Raw genomic sequence first — 20,598 nt, forward strand, 5'->3', positions numbered from 1 at the left:
ATCTGTAAATACTATATAAAAAATATCTTAAGCTGAAATTCACACCTTACTCCTCTAATTATTATACTTTTCAAATAATATCCCACACTGCTCCTCTCATTCGCATTTCCATTCATTGCTACCACACAGGAGCTCACACTCAACTTTATTTGAAGAAAGCTAAAATGATACAATGACAGGAAAGTGTTAGGCAGACAACGGTGAGTCAGCACCACCAGATGACAGACGTTCTTTTTTCCTCTCTCCATTAAATATTTGATCAGAGGTAAATTAAGCTTTCAAACTCGATAAATTCCTTTAGAGTTTTAAAAAATAAATGATGTTGCTGGCGTGAAGGCTTTTCCAAAGGCGAGCTTACTCTACGTCCACGAGCATGAGATGCACAAAGAGTCCGGCTGAGCAGATGACGGCCCCTCTCTTGGTGAGCAGCGGCACGTGGCGATAGCCTGGAAAAAAAGGAAGTGGGTTTTAGCTTTGTCAGCAAATTAGAGTCAAAAACACTTCAGATTCAGATTCATTTTATTTAAAACAGGGACAATGCACAAGTTAACATTAACCTTGTATAAGAACAAGGAGAGATGCACTGTGCCAGGTTGTAGCACAAGTGCTATTTTCCGCCCGTAGTCCCAACTTCATAAATTATATGGAACACAAAAAGAAGATATTTGAGTTGTCCCTTGTGTTCTTCAGTCCTTGAATATGCCTTTTTCAAGTTTGGGCAAAGAGCCGAAGTGTGAATGATACATAACTTGACACAATCAAATAGTTCTTGATATTTCTGTCTTTGTAACTTATTGCTGTTGTGACTGTGAACTCCTCTGTGTGATGGATAATTCATCCATCACTGTCTAAGTTCAATATCTTTCGACAGAAAATTCATCTGTGCATGTTTCATCTTGCTTTCTCCAGTTCAGTGCTTTGTGCTGTTTTGGACTCTCTTACCGTTCTGTATACTGGTGAGCGGTAGACAGTACTGCCCGATGAAATCATTAGCAGATGCTGCGTCATGGTCCTCCACCAAAAACCGCAGCATGGCCAGCTCTGGGACGTTGATGTCAAATGTGAATTTCTCGTTCCACGTTGGGTTAAACCCTGCAAGGATGGATTGTTGTTCAGCTGGTTCAACTCGCTGATATATATTTTCTGCCAAAGTGTGTGACAAAAAAAAGAATACTGGGTGTGGCTGTGTATGTGCGGTATGCTCACCATTGTTATTAATGTAGTGTGTCTCCTTGCTGGCGTTGTCTGCTGGGACGCCATAGATCTCCACTTTCACCAGAGGGTCAACGATGGAGTTGTGTTTGCCCTTGTTGAGTTTAGGTAACTGCTGAGCTGAGATCACCTATTCGTACAAATATGGAAAATAAAATCATCTACAGCATAACAAGTAATTAGTAAACAGCAGAGTATTTACAATATAAATTCAAATACAAAATTGAACATACCCTGTGGAGTTTTTGACCTGTTATTTCAGTGGGTCCCTACTTTGTTTGGATTTGCACTAGCACAAAGGGGGACACAATAAACAGTACATGGCTACAAAGATTTCCTGCTGCTCAGCTGATCGACAGGAAATTGCCTTTGTTTGTTTAAAAGAAAACTCCACAGGGCACCGTTACCTCTAACTAATGCTACTTTTCCATTGCATTGTATGGCTCGACTGGACTCACTCAGTCGCTGTGGCTCAGGAGGTAAAGCGGGTCGTCCGCTAATCCCCGGCTCCAGTCCGCATGTCGAAGTGTCCTTGGGTGAGATACTGAACCCCAAATTGCTCCCGAAGGCTGTATCATCGCTGTGCGAATGATCAGATTAGATCCTGATGAGCAGATTGGCACCTTTGATGGCAGCCTCTGTCATCAGTGTATGAATGTGTAAGTGTACGGGGTGAATGTGGCCTGTAGTGTAGTGCTTTGAGTGGGTGGAAGACTAGAAAGTTGATACTGAATATCAATGCAAGACCATTAACCATAACCATTTTTTGTTTTCCATTAGCAAAAGTTGTGGACAGTACCTGGTGCTGTTTTTGGTACCGCCTCAGTCGAGGTTCCAAGCGAGTTAAAACACTGCAGACCACTGATTGGTCAGAGAGAACAGTACCTTGCGCGACACGGGACATCCTGCAGAGACACGCTGTTTTTGAATATCCAAGCTACCGTCAACAGTGACTGCAATTTTTTCATTCGCTCAACCCAATTTTTTTTAAATGTAAGCCAACAAAACTATGTCATGGTCAATACGACGTAAAGATGTTCTTCTATTTAGCTGCCGATGAAAATATTCAGCAAGAGTCGCGTCGAAGATGATGTTGCAGCAGTTTCATGCGGCGTCGCTATGGCGATCAGCTCCATCCTACTCTGAGGGGATACTTTCCGCAGTGGAAAAAAAAGAGAGAAAAGAACTGCTACCGAAAAAGTGAGTTGAGTCGAGCGGAGCCGGGCCATACAGTAGAAACACAGCTTAAAGTGATGGTTCGGAGTAATTTCACCCTACGGTCCTTTGCACCATGACCTCGAGCCAAACACCCCCCCAGAAGCTTTTTTCACCTGGGTCTAACATTGGGAGAGTTAGCGTAGAGTAGGCGTTAGCCGCTGAATAGCTTAGCGCAGAGGCTAATGGATCCGAAGTGTCTCTTAACATTACCCCACTAATAATGCCCGAAATGATACCAAAGGTCTACACTAGTGTATATATAGGTTATGCACTCATAAAACGATGGATTGTAAAGTTTGTAAGTACACCAGAAGGTTATGTAAATAACACTTGCCTGCTGGCTTCTGCTCTCTGCTGCTGTTGTTGCTGCTGTAAGACGAGTGCTTAGGGACATCTACAAATTACAACACCGAAAAGAGATGCAACAAAAATATTTTTTAATTTAACTTATTTTTTAAAGTAAGTGCTGTAGAATAACTAGCAGGAGACAAGTTATAATTGAGGTAAGTTTGGAGACATTACCTTATTTAATCATTAAATTAATAAATATTTTTGTTCCATCTCTTTTCGGTGTTGTAATTTGTAGATGTCCCTAAGCACTCTTACTGCCCGGTAGTAACAGCAGCAGCAGAGAGCAGAAGCCAGCAGGCAAGTGTTATTTACATAAACTTCTGGTGTACTTACAAATTTTACAATCCATCGTTTTATGAGAGCATAACCTATTTGTACTACTGTAGACGTTTGGTATCATTTCGGGCATTATTAGTGGGGTAATGTTAAGAGACACTTCGGATCCATTAGCCCCTGCGCTAAGCTATTCAGCAGCTAACGCTACTCTACGCTAACGCTCCCAATGTTCGACCCAGGTGAAAAAAGCTTCTGGAGGGGTGTTTGGCTCGAGGTCATGGTGCAAAGGACCCTAGGGTGAAATTACTCCGAACCATCACTTTAAGACCTTCTGTATTACTCACCATGACATGAAAGGTCTTCTTATTTAGCCAGGGCCCTTCAATAAGTGTTCTGGGATTAAACTGAGAGGACATGTCTCTCTGAAATTCAGGTTTCAGGATGTAGCCACAAAAACCGTTTGGCAGAAACCGACCCTGGTTTATGTGCATTTCCTTGTGGGGAGTCTGAAAGTTCAATGCCACTAAAAGAAAAAAATCAGAGAAAGAAGGGAGTGAAACCATTTACTCTTAATATAACAATAACACTTAATATATGAATGGCTGGATTTCTGCATATAGTAATGTGAGTGTACCTATCTGGCAGCCAACGTTCCACAGGGGCACTGGGTTATAGTTGGAGGAGTCAGTTCTGGAGCCAGCAGGGTAGATCCTACTGAGTTTGTCCATATTGTGATGGATGAAGGCAGTAGCTACAAGAAAACACAATTTCCATACTCGGATCATGACAAATCATAATCAACTGGAACATGTCAGTAAGGTTAGTAAGATATGATGTTTACCTGAAGTCTCAGCCAGGTGCAAAGCCTTACTCTCCTTGAAGGACGACATCTCATAGAAGGCGTGGCTCTCCTTGGAGTGTTCAAAGCCATTAAAATGGACGCTTTTGCAGTAGACGACGGTGTCAGAGAGCTCTTTGGCAAGTTTGATTGTGGATTTCTAAAATGAGACAGGATTGTGGCTCAGTTTTCTTCTGCTCTTTCAAAGAGGATATTTAAAAACAAAAAAATCATTACAAATTAGTATCAAACACTTGGCACACCTTTGTTTGGCCTTTTGTGCTGTTCTGCTTACATTCTGCAGCCTCATCCTCATCAGACACAGTGCCTTCCTCTACGGTGCTTTGATTGTTGACGGCAGCATTCAGTTTGTTCAATCGCTTTCCCTTGACGAGGAACCTCCCCTTCAGCTCCTGCACAGAAACAGACATTATGTGTTTATAAGTTTATTGTGCCACGTAATGGCTGAATCCAGGAAAGCATATTCTTATTTTTGAATGATAAAAAAAGCATGTTGATGACTGCTGGTCACGCCCTCTCAGAAGCCAATGACAGCAAGGAAAATATTGTGTACTGCATAATTAAAGTTTGCTTTGAGGCTGACAATGCCAAAGGCATTCATCCCATGGGTGCTACATTTAAACAGGGCTTGGGAATGTCACTGAAAAAAATTATTTGACATGCTATATCCTCCATTTGTGTCTCTTCTAGCACTGAGGACTTTTTTGTGCATCCTCTGTCACAGTCACGTATTATCAAAGATACAATAAGGTCTAAAGTCAATTAAACTTGTGACAAATTTGACACCCCCTCATAGGAATTTGATAACTAATGATGACGAACATAGGGCAAACGATTTAAATGACTTTTTTCTTAGATTTGAGTCGCCAGATGATTATACGGATGTTCTGGATAATGTAACATGTGAACCAGGTCAGAGGATAGTGGTGGACCCACATGTGGTTAGCACTTTATTTAGAGGTGTATGCTCTAAAAAATCTATGGGTCCAGATAGGATTTCAGCCTTTTTGTTGAAAACATGTGCAATAGAGCTTTCCACAGCATTCTGCCCAATTTTTCAAAAATCTTTAGATTCACATACTATTCCATCCTTATGGAAAAAATCTATTGTTATACCAGTCCCTAAGAAACAGAACTCAGTGGAGAATCGTGATTTCAGACCTGTGGCCCTAACATCACGTTATGAAGTGTTTTGAACGATATGTTCTAATGGGTTTAAAGGATCATGTTAAACCTTCACTCGACCCGTTTCAATTTGCTTATAAGGAGAGGCGAGGTACTGAGGACGCCATTAATTGCATCTCTCATTTAGTGATTAGTCATTTAGAAGACACTCAAGCATATGCCCGTTTACTTTTTATTGATTTTAGTTCAGCGTTCAATACCCTGAATCCCAGATTGCTGACCACAAAGTTAAAAGAACTTAATGTAAATCCATACTGTATCAAATGGTTCTATTCCTTTCTGAACAATCGTACACAACAAGTGAGAGTCAACAACTCGTACTCTGAGGTTAAAATTTCAAACACGGGAGCCCCGGGCATGGTGCGTCTGTTCACCAATTTTATTTACATTATATACCAATGACTGCGTAGCAAGTCAAGAGAGTACTTTTTTTATCAAGTTTTCGGATGACACAGCAATTTTAAGCTTATTAAATAGGCAAGATAATGCTTCACACTATTTCTCTGAGGTAGATAGATTTGTTGGCTGGTGCGATAATAACTCCTTAATACTGAATGGAGCCAAGACTGTAGAGATCATTTTTGATCCTAGAAGTGTAAGAGACCATAGTCCGGTAACGATATATGGTAATATCATTGCACAGGTACCTTCATATAAGTACTTGGGAGTTTATATAGATAATGCACTATGTTGGTCTTCTCATGTCAACAATCTTTGTTCCAGGTTACAGCAGAGACTATATTTTATACGAAGGTTAAAAGCGTTCGGAGTAAATCAGAGAATTATGTATTTGTTCTACCAGTCTACTTTTGAGAGTTTGATCAGATATGGTATTACGGCATGGTATGGTAATTTGACTGTCCAATTAAAATCAAGGTTGGGACGACTGGTGCACACGGCTTTTAAAATTTAAGGGTGTGGGGAACGATCACCCCAAGAGCTATTTGATGCTTCAATTCTAAACCATGCCAAGAAAATTGTGAGAGACAATGCATATCTTGAATGATAATTTTAAATTACTACCTTCGAAGGAAGGAGGTATAGGGTCTTGATGTGCAGGGCCTAATCGACTAAAAAACTCCTTTGTTCCTACTGCAATCAAGGCTAAATAGAAATGAAATACTGTGAACTGCCTTCTTGTTCTCTTTTTTTTTTTTTTTTTGACTTCTCTTATTTGTTTTAACGGATGCTGTATTGTGTGAATGATCTACTATTGTGTTTTATGCATTTTGATTATGTGTTTTATGTACTTCGATCATGTTGCTTTGCAGGACTAGACTATGCACGGTGTCCAAGACAAATTTCCCAGTGATGGGACTAATAAAGTATAAAGTAAAGTAAAGTAAAGGAGGAAAGATATGGGGGAGTGGAAAATGAACTATGAACTCAGTTTGTAGCAGAAAACAAAATTAATATAATGCTTAAAATGATCAAATGCACACCTAGACAAACACTGAATACCAGTCACTATTCACATGCCAATGACGTCTCTTATCAAACAAGGTGTTCTCTCACACACTGCCCGAGCCTCACAGTCGGATCTTGTGATAACTTATTAGTTAATAAACAACTTATCTCTAAGCCTTCACTTAGGTGAGATAATCAAATGCAAAACTCAAGATCTTGTGTACCCACATTATCAACCCATGGAAGAGGAGCAGAGGTGTGAGATTGAGTCTGTTTTTATTATGTGCTAGTGGTTTAATTTGGTGCTCACATATTGAGGATGGGTTCTACTTTCATCTCATCGGCTTCCTTTCCCAGACAAATCTAATAGACAAAACTAAACAGGAAAGTGAAGTAGTTCATTAACTAAAGAGGTGGAATTTGTAGGTGCAGTCTCTTTGATGTTTATTTAAGGTTCAAATGAATGTTACATTAAGGAATCAGTAAGCTGAGATGAACACACCTCAGGTGAGGGGAAGTGTGTGGGCATGGTGTTGCCCAGAGGCTTTGTGACCAAAGCATCACCCAGGATGGACTTTAAGTAATGGGCCATGAGCTTTTGTTGCTCTATGGTGCAGTGGTTCTCCAGGGACAGGATCACTGGGTACACTGATGTCTGGAGAAACAAAGGACGCAATTATTCCATGAAGGCGAAGCTTTCCATAATTGTCTTATTGAGAAGGGATAGAAATCATCAATATGTCACATACTTTGAAGGCGTATTCTTTGATGGCTTTGATGACGTCTTTGAAGAGCACTTTGGATGTGAGTGTGTGGCCGTGGTAAATGACAGGCTCACCGTTAGCCCCGTCCCAACAGTCCAGCTCCACACAGCGACAGCTCTTCATCAGTGCTCTGCAAGGAAAGAAAACCTTTAGGAAAACCTGCACACCACTGGCATCACTGCAGAAATGTTTCCAGGATGTTTTCCTGCATTTCGACCAAAGGAGCTAGTGTCAGGTGGCCATAGTTCCTGCTCCCTAAAAAGTCTCTGCTCCTAAAGTAGTACTTTTTAAAGGCCCTGGAACAATTGGGGTGGACATACACAAACCTCGAGAATGCTACCACTTGTTTACACCCTTTTGGTTTCATCATGATCATTCATCTCACTGGTTATCGCTGGTATAGTCTCGTATAGTCTCCAAACGCTGCGGAGGAGGGTCTGGCTAGTCCACATAGCAATCTGGGATGAGAGAGAGAACCTGCTCTGGTTTATTGGCATTTCTTTAAACCAATCACAATTGTCATGGGCGGCCGTGCCGCTGCAAAATAGCCTCGGGAAGGAACTTGTTTTGATGGAACGTGTACGTTCAAAAGTTGTTTCAGTTGTGCAAGAGAAAAGTCAGATTAGACAGAGAGTCTAGCTAGCTGTCTGGATTTACCCTGCAGAGATCTGAGGAGCAGTTAACCATAGTCCTCATAAATCGACCAGAGTTTAAAATTCCAACACAAAGAAAGCGGCAGGAAACGGACATCGGCGAAAATACATGCATCCAGCGGAATTTCCTGCGGCACTGGAGCAATCCCGGAAGTGGAACGTCGTGGATATAGACTATCGCTGGTATAATTATTAGAAATTGGTGTTTTATTTAGTTTTTTCAACAGAATGATGTAGCCAACTTCCTTATTACTAGAATTAAAAAGTGAGGGAACAGGAGCAAATTGAATTTATGTGTATGTCCAACAAAATCCACATGCTAAATACTCAATCTGCTTTTATGTAAAAAGTAGTGGTTGGTAAAAGTAGTTACTTTATGTAGGCTTCTGTGCTGCTGGGTCCTTTGAGTTGGTCTTCCATCAGGTATGTGTTGTGTGACGAGGAGATGAAGTAATGGTTGAGGGGCTGGTGCATGTCCTGATACACAGGTTTGTGGGCCGGGTTGAGGATGGAGCCGTCCTCCTGGTGCGTGTACATCAGGAAGCCATCTTTGGTCATGCGCTTATTCTGCTTTGCTGGTGGACAGAGGACAGACAGACGCAATGATTATGATACGATATTCGGAATGTGTCTGTCTCTCTGTACTGTGTACTGAGAGTACTGTTCTATAAAAAAACAAAAGACTTAGTCCTACCTGTCCCATCCACCTCATATTTTTCAATCAGCTTGACAGCGTCCTCCATGGATGCCTGCTCCCTCTGCTCCTTCAACAGGAAGTTCAGCAGGTCTGTGGCGCTCATCTGACCCTCTGTTTGAGCGTAATTCCCATAAATCACATCTATCTCCTCCCGGTGTGTCAGCATGTCATAGAAGAGCTTGATCTCTGAGCCCTCCAGGGTGCCTGAATTTGAGGTGTCACATTCCTATACAACATGAGACATGATAAAACAATGAACGACACGATAGATTTTAAGTTTGACCAACTACACATGTTTATGGATAATATATTGATCTGCAGGTAGCAATGGCTCATTGAGACTCACCTTGAAAATGTCTGCTGCATAATTGTCGTCCACTTGAATGTTGAGCTGTTTCAGGAAGTGCTTCACCTCTTTTAGGTTCATCTTGTTGTCCTTATTCTTGTCTGCTTTTCGCATGCAGTTGAAAATCCAACTGGCATTTAGATGTAAGGATTATATTTGAGCTCAGTAAGAACAAAACAACAAATCTGGGACTGCAAAACGCACTTGATTCCTCTCAAGACGTTTAACAGAAAAAGCATTTCTCAATCAAAGGATACTGCTCGCTATTCTGCTGGGGGCTGAGGTTGTGCATGTTGCTGATGATCTTGTCCAGGCCGTTGACCCACTGTTTTGCCTCTGTCACGTTGGCCGCCATCAGGTTGAGAGTTTTCTTGCGGCCCTTGAAGATGATGGAGAAGCACCGCTCTTCAACACTGGGGTCTGTGTGTTTATCATGCCCCTGCGACTGAAGGCCCATGCGCACTGAATCAATGTCATCGAGGGTGACTGTTTGGAGAGAGAGGATGGGTTGCTTTAAGAATACTAGATAGAGATAGAGGCGTGTTCTGAGATTGTCTTGAACTTGTCCAACAGAAATCTTTCTTCCTAAATATCCATAACATAGCTACCAAACATGTTCCGTTACAACAGTAGATGGAGCCTGAATCTTGTTTACTTTTTACTTTTAATAGATGGTCTCTCAGACATTTTGTTGTTGTCTGCTGTACATTTAGATTTTTTTTTTGGCAACCCAAACCCATTCCATGGGGATTTTATAACTGCACTTAACAACAGTATGATGCAATCTGGCCTCCCTTGATCGCCACGCCTCACACATGGGCAACACATGAAGTACCATGGTCGACATTTCTTGGATAAAAATATGTATCAGACACAAAAATACTGAAGGTCTCTGAACACACAGCTTGTTTTCAGGCATAAGTTGGGGTCCTGCTCTGTTATTGAGCAGCTTAAAGGAAGAGTATGCACGGATTGGCTTTGTTAGAAATTTGGGCTCTCGAGGCATCGCCAAGGGTTGGTTTGTAAATAACTGAAGTTTGTAGTGTAAGCCAGTGCACTCAGAGAGAAGTCTAAACAACAGTAAGCAATACTTCAACATACAATTGTTATTGCCAATATTCAAATAATTTATCAATTTCAAAATTGAGTCTCTAGCTGTAAGTTTCACAAACTTTCCACAAAGTTTCCACAAAATTGAATGTACATAATTTAAATATAACACGTAATATAATATAAATATATTATATTATGATATTTACATTTTTGAGAAACAATCACTAGCATTGTATTGTCATTTAGAACAGACCAAAACGTCCGGATAATTAGATAATTTGGTAATCCTTTCCTGTTATTCTGCCTTTAATCAGAAGAGAAAACCAGTTGCACACTTGTAGCTTGAGGCATAAAAAAACATAAACACAAAAACTAATTCTACATTAAAAAATAGTTTTTGTTTCAAGGCTTCAAGTTATTTATTTTTAACAATTACCTGTTCTGTTAGTGGTAATAATTTGTAATAGCTTCAATAGACCCATCCAGTAGTTTAGTAGTAGGAGTTATATTTGGGCACAACCATTAACTAGTTGGCAGTCACAGTTGGCCCTTTGAAGCAGAACTTGATGATCCTCCCTTAGACAAGTCGGTACTATCTTGTGGCAGCAGACTTTATGTCCGTATGGGCACAACAACAAACTGCTTTTACATCTTATCTACAGGAAGGCTTTTGTTTTTAGGTAGTAGTGCACTTCAGTGGCCTTCATTTACAAGGCACAACAGTTGCATATTAACAAATCCAGCAGACCTGCAGGAACATTAGCAATCATCTGGGTTGGTGGTTGTTTTGGCCTCCTGAGACCAATTAGTCCCTCTCCTTTTAGCTCTGTTTCTCTCAAACAGCTCCTAAGTGAAATATAAATATCTCTTATCTTTAGCTTTTTAATGCACCGCTACGTTCACTATGTTAGCTAGCCTCTAAATTTGTCTGTCTGCTGTTTGGTGGGTTCTTTGGGCGGTAAAGCTGTGGGCCATTAAAACCAAAACAATGAGCTCAAGGACGTTTAAATGCCAGTAGAGCTGAGGGGAGTTACACAATTGGGTGTTTGTCAAAACACTAGCAACCCTCACATTACACGTAGTCATAGTTTAGATGATTAAAGTAGATCATCAAATAATCAACAAAAATATTGATTAGTGCAGCTAATTTATATTTATAGGAACAACTGAGAATATTTCTCTTCCCAAAGAAGATGAATGCAAAATGTGTTTGTTGCTCCAAAACAAATCTCTTCTCTTATTCAGAAATTAAGAATACTAGATAGAGATCCGGCGTGTGGTGAGATTGTCTTGAACTTGTCCAACAGAATTCTTTCTTCCTATATCCAACACATAGCTACCAAACATGTTCCATTACAACAGTAGATTGAGCCTGAATCTTGTTTACGTTTTACTTTTTGGACATTTTACTTTTAAGAGATGGTCTCTCAGACATTTTGTTGTTGTCTGCTGCGCATTTCGATTCTTTGGCAACCCAAACCCATTCCATGGAGATTTGATAACTGCACTTAAAAACAGTATGATGCAATCTTGCCTCCCTTGATCTCCATGTCTCACACATGGACAACACATTAAGTACTGTGGTCGACATTTCTTGGATAAAAATATGTATCAGACACAAAGATGCTGAAGGTCTCTGAACACACAGCTTGTTGTCAGGCATAAGTTGGGGTCATGCTCTGTTTTTGAGCAGCTTAATGTACGGAAGAGCATGCATGGCCACGCATGATGTAATCACGCTAAATGGCAACAACCGCCCTTGTAACAAAACACCAAAGACCAGAGGCTTAGCTAAGAGGCTATATGTTAAAGCTAGGTTACAATCACAGTGTTCCCACCCCTTTACACCCAAGGCTGGAGAGTCTAATAGTTTGACCAAGAGTGACCATTGTTCCAGTATCATCCAGGATGAATCTAAAGGTCAGACTACTTGGAGAGAAAAACAAAATAGTGAGGGGGCGGTGTGGAGAAACACACCCAAGGCTTGGCGGTGTACACTCAGCTGACTGCTGGATGAACCAAATACCTTGGAGGCACTCACCAGAAGAGTGTGTGTGTTTGTTTAATCATCATCATGAACATTATCCCCAGCAGAACAGACCACTGGAGAGGACTTTGGGGTTGTGAATTTGCATAATTTTCCGAGAATCCCATCTTCCACAATGTCCAAGTCATGTCATCTGTGCCCCTACGACATTGCTTGAATACCAGATGCAATTTCAAACAATAAGATGATTTGTGCAAGTACAAAGTTTTTGCAACTGTTTCTAAAACTCTTTTGCAGTGAAGAGGGTGCTGTTAGCCATGGACAGTGTGTGACTCTGAACTTGACCTTAGGGTTTATATCTCGCTTGAGGTCGAGATGGGAAATTAACAGCTGCAAATTATCATACACATAATACATTTTGTGGATTAGCATGCAAAACAATAACCACCTACTTACCAAACCTGTTAGATGTTTGAATATGAGCCTGTGAATATTGTTTAGTAAAATTCTGAGCTGATAAGTGTGCAAATGTTTTTCACCTTTATCTCTGCAACAAATGAAATGACTGGCAGCAATATGAGGGAAGTGTCTAATGAGATAAGTGTGTCATATTTACAGTATAGTGCAGAGCCTGACATCCACCTCATGTGACCCTGACAGTGTGTATGTGCATGTGTGTCTCTGCGTGTTTGTCACCGAGTGTGGGAAAAAAGAGAACCAAAGCTTTCCAGTCTATCTCTATTGGGACTGATGAGAAGTGACCCAGAATGGAGGGCATTTTTGTCACTTACAGTTACAGAGTATGGATGATTTACAGGCACTACATAGACATGTGTCCATAGCACTGAAACAACATCTGCTTCAAGAGCAGCAGATGAATCTCATTCAAAAAGGGATTAAAAACAAAAGGTACTGTCCTCCCACCCTCACTTACCTTATGCTAAAGCACTTTAGAGCTGATTTGTTGTTGCTAAAGCCCACAGGAAAGCAATAAAACCATATTTCCGTAAACAAGGAAACGCATGCAAACTAATGGCCCATCTCTAAGCCAGTTTGGCTGTGTTAAAAAAAACTGCTTTGACACGGGGCAGCATCACTCAATATCACCTCTGTGTGTGTATCTACTGTGCTTGTATGGGGAGTATAAGGCGTACTGATCTGTCTTCCAGTGTTTGTTCAAGGCTCAGACTCGGTGCAGAGGTTATCAGGTCTGCCGCAGCAGCCGCCGCCGGGATGGGAGGGAGATTTGAGCTACCAGAGGCCCAGAGGAAGTGTACATGCAGATAATCTCTCTCTTACACACACACACACACACACACACACAAACACACACACACACACACACACACACACACACACACACACACACACACATGGGCACACTTGTATTTTCCAGTATGCCTTTGGCCACACTGCAGTTTGTGTGTGAGTTGTTTCCATTTCACCACAACATTACATACATTTTTCCCCCAGATCACACCACAGCCTCTGGCCTCTCTGCAGGCTGGGAGGAGGAATGGGCAAACCAATTCAAGAGCTTCTAAACCACCTCTGGACAGTCAGGCTACCACTACAAGCTGCCCCAAGTTCTACTTGTTTGTCCTCTCCTTTTTCGTGTTATCTACTTTACAGTGAAGAAGTTACCCACATGCTTTACGTTCTGTAAAGAGAACAGCACAAAACTTCCGATGTTGCAAACTCAAGTCATACTGTGCATTTGAAGGGAGTTTATAAGAAACAGATAATTTATTTTTTCAATATATTCTGGCAGTAGCATTGGGATTAGAGGGGTGTGTTTGCAATAAGTTATTGTTAAGAACTGAAAGGAGAACTCTGAGTTCACAGAATAATTGGAGACGGATGTACATCTCAAAAGACAGTGGGATGAACTGAAGGATTTTATAGAACTTCTCTTTTTGTGCATCATACACACACAAAAAAAGAATTATGCAAACACAGATATGCAAGCAACCCAGTAGAAGATGACACTCACAAGTCTGGTTTCGCTTGATTAATTTGTGGGACTCTTGCCACAGTGTCTTGCAGTCTTCCTGCAGTTTGAAGAAGCGACTCTTCTTCCAGTTGCCCCTACGAACCTTGACCAGCTCCCCGCCATCCAACAGAAACTGTAAATCTGGATCTCCCTCCAAACCTGCAGAGGACATCCACAAATCTTATCAATTTACATGACCTATATAATGTTAGATGCGCTGGCAAGGGGTGTCTCTATGATATTGTTAAGGGAAAATATGTGCTAGTATGTTTACAACACACTTCTGAAATGTTTGTCAGGTTTGTCATTTCATTTCGTTATGAATGAACTTCCATAAAGTTGGGGAAAGATAAGAGAAAGATTAAAACAAGAACAGTCAAAGTCATAGCAGCACTTTTATGGGCCAAGCTCCAAAAGTGCTGTGCCTACTTTTCCCATAATCCACCAATAGCATCTTTTTGTTTGCCTCCACTTTGTAACACAGGTATAAAGGCTATTTAATCAAAGTTCCAAGGCCAAGACACTGCAGCGATTGTCATAGTTTTGAGTTGTGTTATATTTAATCAAATCAAAATGTACTCAAAGGACAGAGGGAAAGTGTTGACAGAGTGTTTATTTTAAAGATTTAAATCACAACACCAGAGCAGTTGAATATTATCTAAACATAAAACACACAAAATTAAAACTTTAGTTTGAACTTTAATTATTTCAGAACATACATAACGTGTGATAACTTGACAATTTGCCAAATACAGATATGAGCTCTGGTAGCAGACTTGTAGTTATACATTTATAGTCTCCAAGCCCAGCTGAAATAAGCCTGATAACATCATGAGGGTTATTTTGTTTTAAGACTTTAGAAATCTCCCTCCAGAGCCATAGAAGAGATGATACTGTGATTATACTGTTTTTTACAGGCTAGTACTCCTCTAGTAAATTGACCTTTATGTGTAAAATTAGTGGCATGGCCCTTTAAGCATCTAGACTATATGTCCCTTTATAACCTGGTTTGGCTATTACACCTGGTGCTTACCAAGGAAAGCCAGCAGAGTTTTATTTCTGTGGGGTCTCAGGACTGACATTTCTTGATTCCTATAGTGGACATTTTCAAAATTTTTCATTTTGTACTATTATGAAAAAGACCCTTAAGTTTGACTGTAGAAATCCAAGTGTATAGTCAGCTGATCGTAAATCTTGTCACAGTCGTGTTTCCAACATTACCTCCATACTTCTGTACTCAAGTCTGGATGTACAGTACAGTGTTTCATTCAACAGTGCCTCTGGTTTATCATTCAGGTGAAGTAATTGGCTGATTAAGGCTTTATGGGGGAATCTGTAGGAAGCCACAATAGGCTTACAGGATAATGTTGGCAAGATAATGATTAGTTTATTTGTTTTCCATCTGTGCAGATGTGAGGTAATATAGGTGTTAGTCAGTGTATGTGGGAGGGACTGAACTTTGCACACAGCTTTCATGCATCACGCAAGCTTAACAATGGTTGTTAAATATGATACGAAGCAGTAAAAATGTGTATGATTGTCCTCTCAGTAAGCAAAAGAGCATTTGAGGATACATTTACTACAACTCAGCTGGGATTGTGTCAGGATTGTGGGCAGGACCACAACATTACAGACATTTTTCCCCCAGATCGCACCACAGCCTCTGGCCTCTCTGCAGGCTGGGAGGAGGAATGGGCAAACCGGTTCGAGAGCTTCCAAACCGCCTCTGCTCAGTCAGGCTTTATTTCGGGGAGTTAACTCCCCCAGCTTGTAGTGTTATCTACTTTACCGTGAAGAAGTTACCCACATACCTACACAGCAACAAACTTCCCATGTCCCAAACTTGAGTCATACTGTGCATTTGAAGGGAGTTTATAAGAAACAGATGATTTATCTTTTCCTTTTTTTTCTTTCTTTCTATTTTTTTTGCAGAGTAATCACTTTCAGGTGGCTGCCTACACCATATGAGACAAGCTGGGGCAAGCTGGGGCAAGAATTAAGTTAAAATGCCTGACACATGACTCACACAACTTGAGAGGGAGTCTGAGTGTTTGTTTACCAGCAAGAAGATAACTTGTTTGAGATCTGTGGAAATAGATGCTCCAAAAGTCACATTTTTGTTTTGTTAAGCAAAACAAACAAGATGCAACAGGTTGTTACTATATTACATCTTCTGAATGGAACAATGACCCTCATATATTGTTTTATAAAAGCCACTCAATGACTGTAGTCATGTACTATTTGCTCAGTAAAGCTTTATAACAGTTTGCATTTTATTGCTCTGCTGTCCCCTTTTGACAATGACTAATAAATCACGCACCATAAGCAGCTACATTGTTTTCAATGAAAAAAAATAAGAGGCACAGAATGACCAAATGAAACACCACAAAGGATTTCCCCTCTGCTCATTCTGCTCTTTTTGGGGTTGAACGCCTTCCTGTGTTTGTCCCTTTTTTGAAAGACAGAAAGGTAGCATGCCATGCTTAAAGGTTATCAGTGATCAGTTGGAGTTTCTGTTGACAAGATTAAGATCTTCCAAAGCTCACGTTATGTGTGGTATCCACAATGCCATTCTTCTTATCCAGAATGAACATTCTAGATATGTGCAATAGAATTCTCACTAGGAAGAACTCAATCTAAATGTTATGCTACTAGTCATAATTTTAATTTCAGATATCCAAAATGAATCTACAATTCTCATTGTAGATATTTGTCATTCATTGTATTTTTACTAGTCAAAATGTATTTTAGATATTCCAAATTACATTATAGATGTTTTTTGGATTTCTGAAATTAAAATTCAGAAGTAACTAGTAACAATTGGATTGTAGTTATCTGAAATTGGAGTTGTTCCTAGTATGAATTCTATTGCAAATATCTTTAATGTTCATTCTGGATATTAAGGATGACGTTGTGGATATGTACAATTGAAAGCCCTATACACATGATTAGTAAAAGTGACGTCATTTGTCCTAGAAAGAATGACGTTGTAGATATCTGAAAGGAAGAATGTCTTTTTTTTTTTTACTAGGAACAATTGAATAACGGATATCTGCGATAAATATCCAGTCTAGCTATTACATTTAAAAAAATGTTTGCCATACGCGCCTGCCTGTGTTTGCAAAAATAACCAGAGCGTCATTCTGCTCCGCGTCAAGCTCAGACACATTTGCACCTTTAAGGAACTTACCTAGCAGTTTTCCATTCTCTTGCGCAACTTTTTTCACATGTTCCTGAAAAGCCTGTTCCTCCGATGTTGTCCTTTCTGGGCGTTTATGTAGGCCTACACAATACATAGTGGAAAACTTGCTTTTTTAAAGTTAAAACCTGCATCATCCAGTCGATGTTTAATGTGGGCTCGATGTGGAGGAGAAGAAGCAGCCACAAGCACATAGTTCCCCACCTCATGGGGCGGGTCTAATCGTCTAGGCTACTGCTCTGTTATATACTGTAGTATTATTATACCCTGCAGCGGTGACTGGCCAGCTGTGGTGAGGACTTTGGGGGAGAGGTCTGTCATTTAGCCTTCTTATTAGTTTTAAAACATCTGAATATCAGTTAGTTTGAACTCCTCTGATGTGCTCCAATGATGCATTTAGCAATTTTAGAAAAATACTCGACCAGATAGCCTAGTTCCTTTCAGGATTGAGGAGTCCCGATTTTCCACTGGGCACGTCTGTGCTGCGTTCCTGCTGCGTTCAGATGTTGCACCGAAAGCTGTGACCCATCAAACTGTGACCGCAGAGGGCTCTGCTGCACATCGTCTGCCCGTGCACGGTAGACAAGAGGAGCCTCGGCGTAAACATGAATTCACGGGTGCAAGCCAATACATCCATGGTGCAAGCTGTATGATTATTGATGGTATGTTATTGCTTCCTAAGGAGAAAGAGTAAACCGCTGGTGACAATATTAACCACCTCAGGCATAGGCCTAGTAACATATGTTTATCTGAAAGTAAATAAAATATGAAGGTACATTTTCTCTGAAATGTTTCTAAACATGTATTTCTTTGTGACTGCATGCATGAGTTACATTTGTAATGCCCTACCTAAAACCTACACTAGACCTACATTTAAAAATAATCATATTCTACTGTAAAGAAAAGAAAGAACTAAATATTTGATGGACCAACACGTAAATTGTCAGAATATGTGACCCCACTGTTCTGCTTAATTAATGAGTCAAACTTCAAAATATTGTTTGGGGTAGTTTTGTCATCCCTTCACACTAATCTGGACACATGTTTTTTTATTTGGAGTCATCACAGAGCCAGTACCTCAGAGGTCACCATATTTTATTGTAGGCTATTTTAATAGTAATTTGAAATTTTTTTTATAAAGAGTTTAATTTTTAAAAGTGTAAAGTTTTTATTTTTGTAAATAATTATTTTTACAATAGTAAAGTGCTTAATTTTGGTTTATTGCAAATATCTAAAGCTCCAGAAAACAATATTTTGAAGTTTGACTCATTAATTAAGGAGTTACAGTGGGCTCACATATTCTGACAACTTACCCAATGTGTTGGTCCATCAAATATTTAGTTCTTTCTTTTCTTTACAGTAGAATATGATTATTTTAAGTTTAGGTGAATAATTATACAGCTTGCACCCGTGGATGTATGTTTACGCCATTTGCGTAGAGGCTCTTCTTCACCCTCCATTGTCTATCACGCAAGGGAAGACGATGTGCAGCAGCGCCTTCTGCGGTCACAGTTTCTGATGGGTCACAGCTTTCGGTTTTGTTACGTCCTCTGCCACGCGCCATACCATGCCACACCGGGAGCGTCTCAGAAGCGGAGGGTCTTGCTGCCCGACTCAGATTATATTGTCTATACAAGTACTTTACAGAACAATCGCGTGTTTATTAAGCTAGTATCTACCTTCCACTCCAGGCACTCCTCCATGCCGTCTCTTTTCTGGCATTGTCTTTATAAAAAAAGATCTGTGATGTCTATTATCAACCATGTTGATCAATTTGATCTGCTAATGATAGCATGCAATCTCGGAGCCCACCGATGTCTTCAATTATGTCTGCACTCTCACTTCGCCAGCCTTTTTTTGCCCACGGCTCTGTTCTGAATGTGAGCGATACCCACGCCCCCTGATTTGCATATAAGAACTGGAAATAAATAGAGAGGGAAATCAATAAATGTGGCATTAGGAAATAAAAGTCCACGGAAATAAATAAATGTGAATTTATGAAATAAAAATCTCTTGAAATAAATAAACATGGACTTATGAAATAAAAGTACCATGAAATAAGTAAACCTTTTAATATATTTATTTAACTAATTGATTCATTTATATATAAATATTTACATTTATTTAATTATTTATGTATTTAATGCCTCATTTATTTATTTCATGATGTATTTCAAAGGCATTTTTTTCATTCATGTATTTATTAATTTATTTATGTATTTATTTAATATTGAATGAAACGGCATTCCATAGAGACCCCCTAAAGACTAAAATTTTGAATAATCCTGATCCTAATTAGCTATAGTGCCATCCCATGGTGGATATACATTTACCATTATCCTCTAAAAACATGTTTAATCATTTGCAAGCGTTCTGGCTGTGATCATAAATTAAACCTGCATGTGTTTGGTATTCTTCTACTGTGTTAAAAGTGATATTGTCCCGACAAAAGAAAACAAAACTTCCACCCCCACTTTGAAAATCTGGCTGACAAATTTGCTGTAAGGACACAAGTAGTGTTTATCTGACCCCCATCTGGGCACTAAAACCAAAAAAATAGCTCGGCCTACAAAAAAAATCTGTCATATCTGACATAGCCTTTTGGTCTTTTAAAAAAAAACGTATTGTTACAGTTTGATACAGAGCTGGAAAACAATGTCACAAAAACTCCTATTTCATACAAGAATTTAAGTTTCCTGAATATTTCCACTCCACCCTGGATGTAAAACACTTCAAAAGGTGAGGTCTTACAGGTAGCAGTAGAATTAAATAGGCAATATATTTAATCTGTGAGCCTCCACACACCAACTCACCATATTTCCCAGGTGTGCCATTTATGTCCATTCTGGTTCCAGTCAAAATAAATCACCATACGTTGGGCTAAAGTCCTCTTCTGTTTTAGAGTAGTGTCGGATATATTACAGTATAGGAGTTATCACAGCCATAAAACTAGTCTGTTTGTCTTTCAGGAGAGATCCAAAGTGCCCCCCCCCCCCTTTTGAGCCAACCCACAAAGTTTTTGGTTGCAGTTATTACCAGCCCAGCCGGCTCTTATGCGCAATCAGTCCACACCCACTGCAACACCGGTCTGACAAGTCCTTCAAATGGAAACCATTTGATCGTATGTAGGGTGTTGCCCTGGTGTGGTATAGGCCTACCATTTATAGTTAGGTGTGCCACATACCTTCACAGTTAATGTTGAGAGTATTATCACTCCACATCACATCACACCATCAACATCATTATTGTAAAGTCTTACACTAGGGACACAAAGTAGGCCTACTGACAGCAGCTAAAGGCATCAGTCATTTAAGACATTTCAGCACAGTGTTGATTCCAACAGAAATACGTGCTAAAGCAACAAATCAAAGCTAAGTGAACAGGTGTTGATTATCATG

General features: G+C 40.0%; 1 protein-coding gene across 2 annotated transcripts; it reads right to left on the reverse strand.

Moving 5' to 3' along the window:
• Positions 1–128: 128 nt before the first annotated feature.
• Positions 129–20,181, reverse strand: plcd1a (phospholipase C, delta 1a). Of its 2 annotated transcripts, none has more exons than XM_039789927.1 (15): positions 20,014–20,181; positions 14,002–14,160; positions 9,226–9,454; positions 8,969–9,098; positions 8,620–8,848; positions 8,299–8,500; positions 7,258–7,402; positions 7,011–7,163; positions 4,159–4,308; positions 3,899–4,055; positions 3,692–3,808; positions 3,402–3,580; positions 1,207–1,342; positions 943–1,092; positions 129–446 (listed from the first exon to the last, which is right to left on the reverse strand). In XM_039789927.1, exons 1-15 carry the CDS (start codon positions 20,042–20,044, stop codon positions 355–357), a joined length of 2,259 nt encoding a protein of 752 aa, XP_039645861.1. In that variant the 5' UTR covers positions 20,045–20,181; the 3' UTR covers positions 129–354. The 2 variants fall into 2 exon arrangements, with proteins under 2 accessions (XP_039645861.1, XP_039645860.1); XM_039789926.1 differs by lacking the exon at positions 20,014–20,181 and adding an exon at positions 17,192–17,414.
• Positions 20,182–20,598: the final 417 nt, after the last annotated feature.

The sequence above is a fragment of the Perca fluviatilis genome, chromosome 22, assembly GCF_010015445.1.
Source record: "Perca fluviatilis chromosome 22, GENO_Pfluv_1.0, whole genome shotgun sequence".
NCBI lineage: Eukaryota > Metazoa > Chordata > Actinopteri > Perciformes > Percidae > Perca > Perca fluviatilis.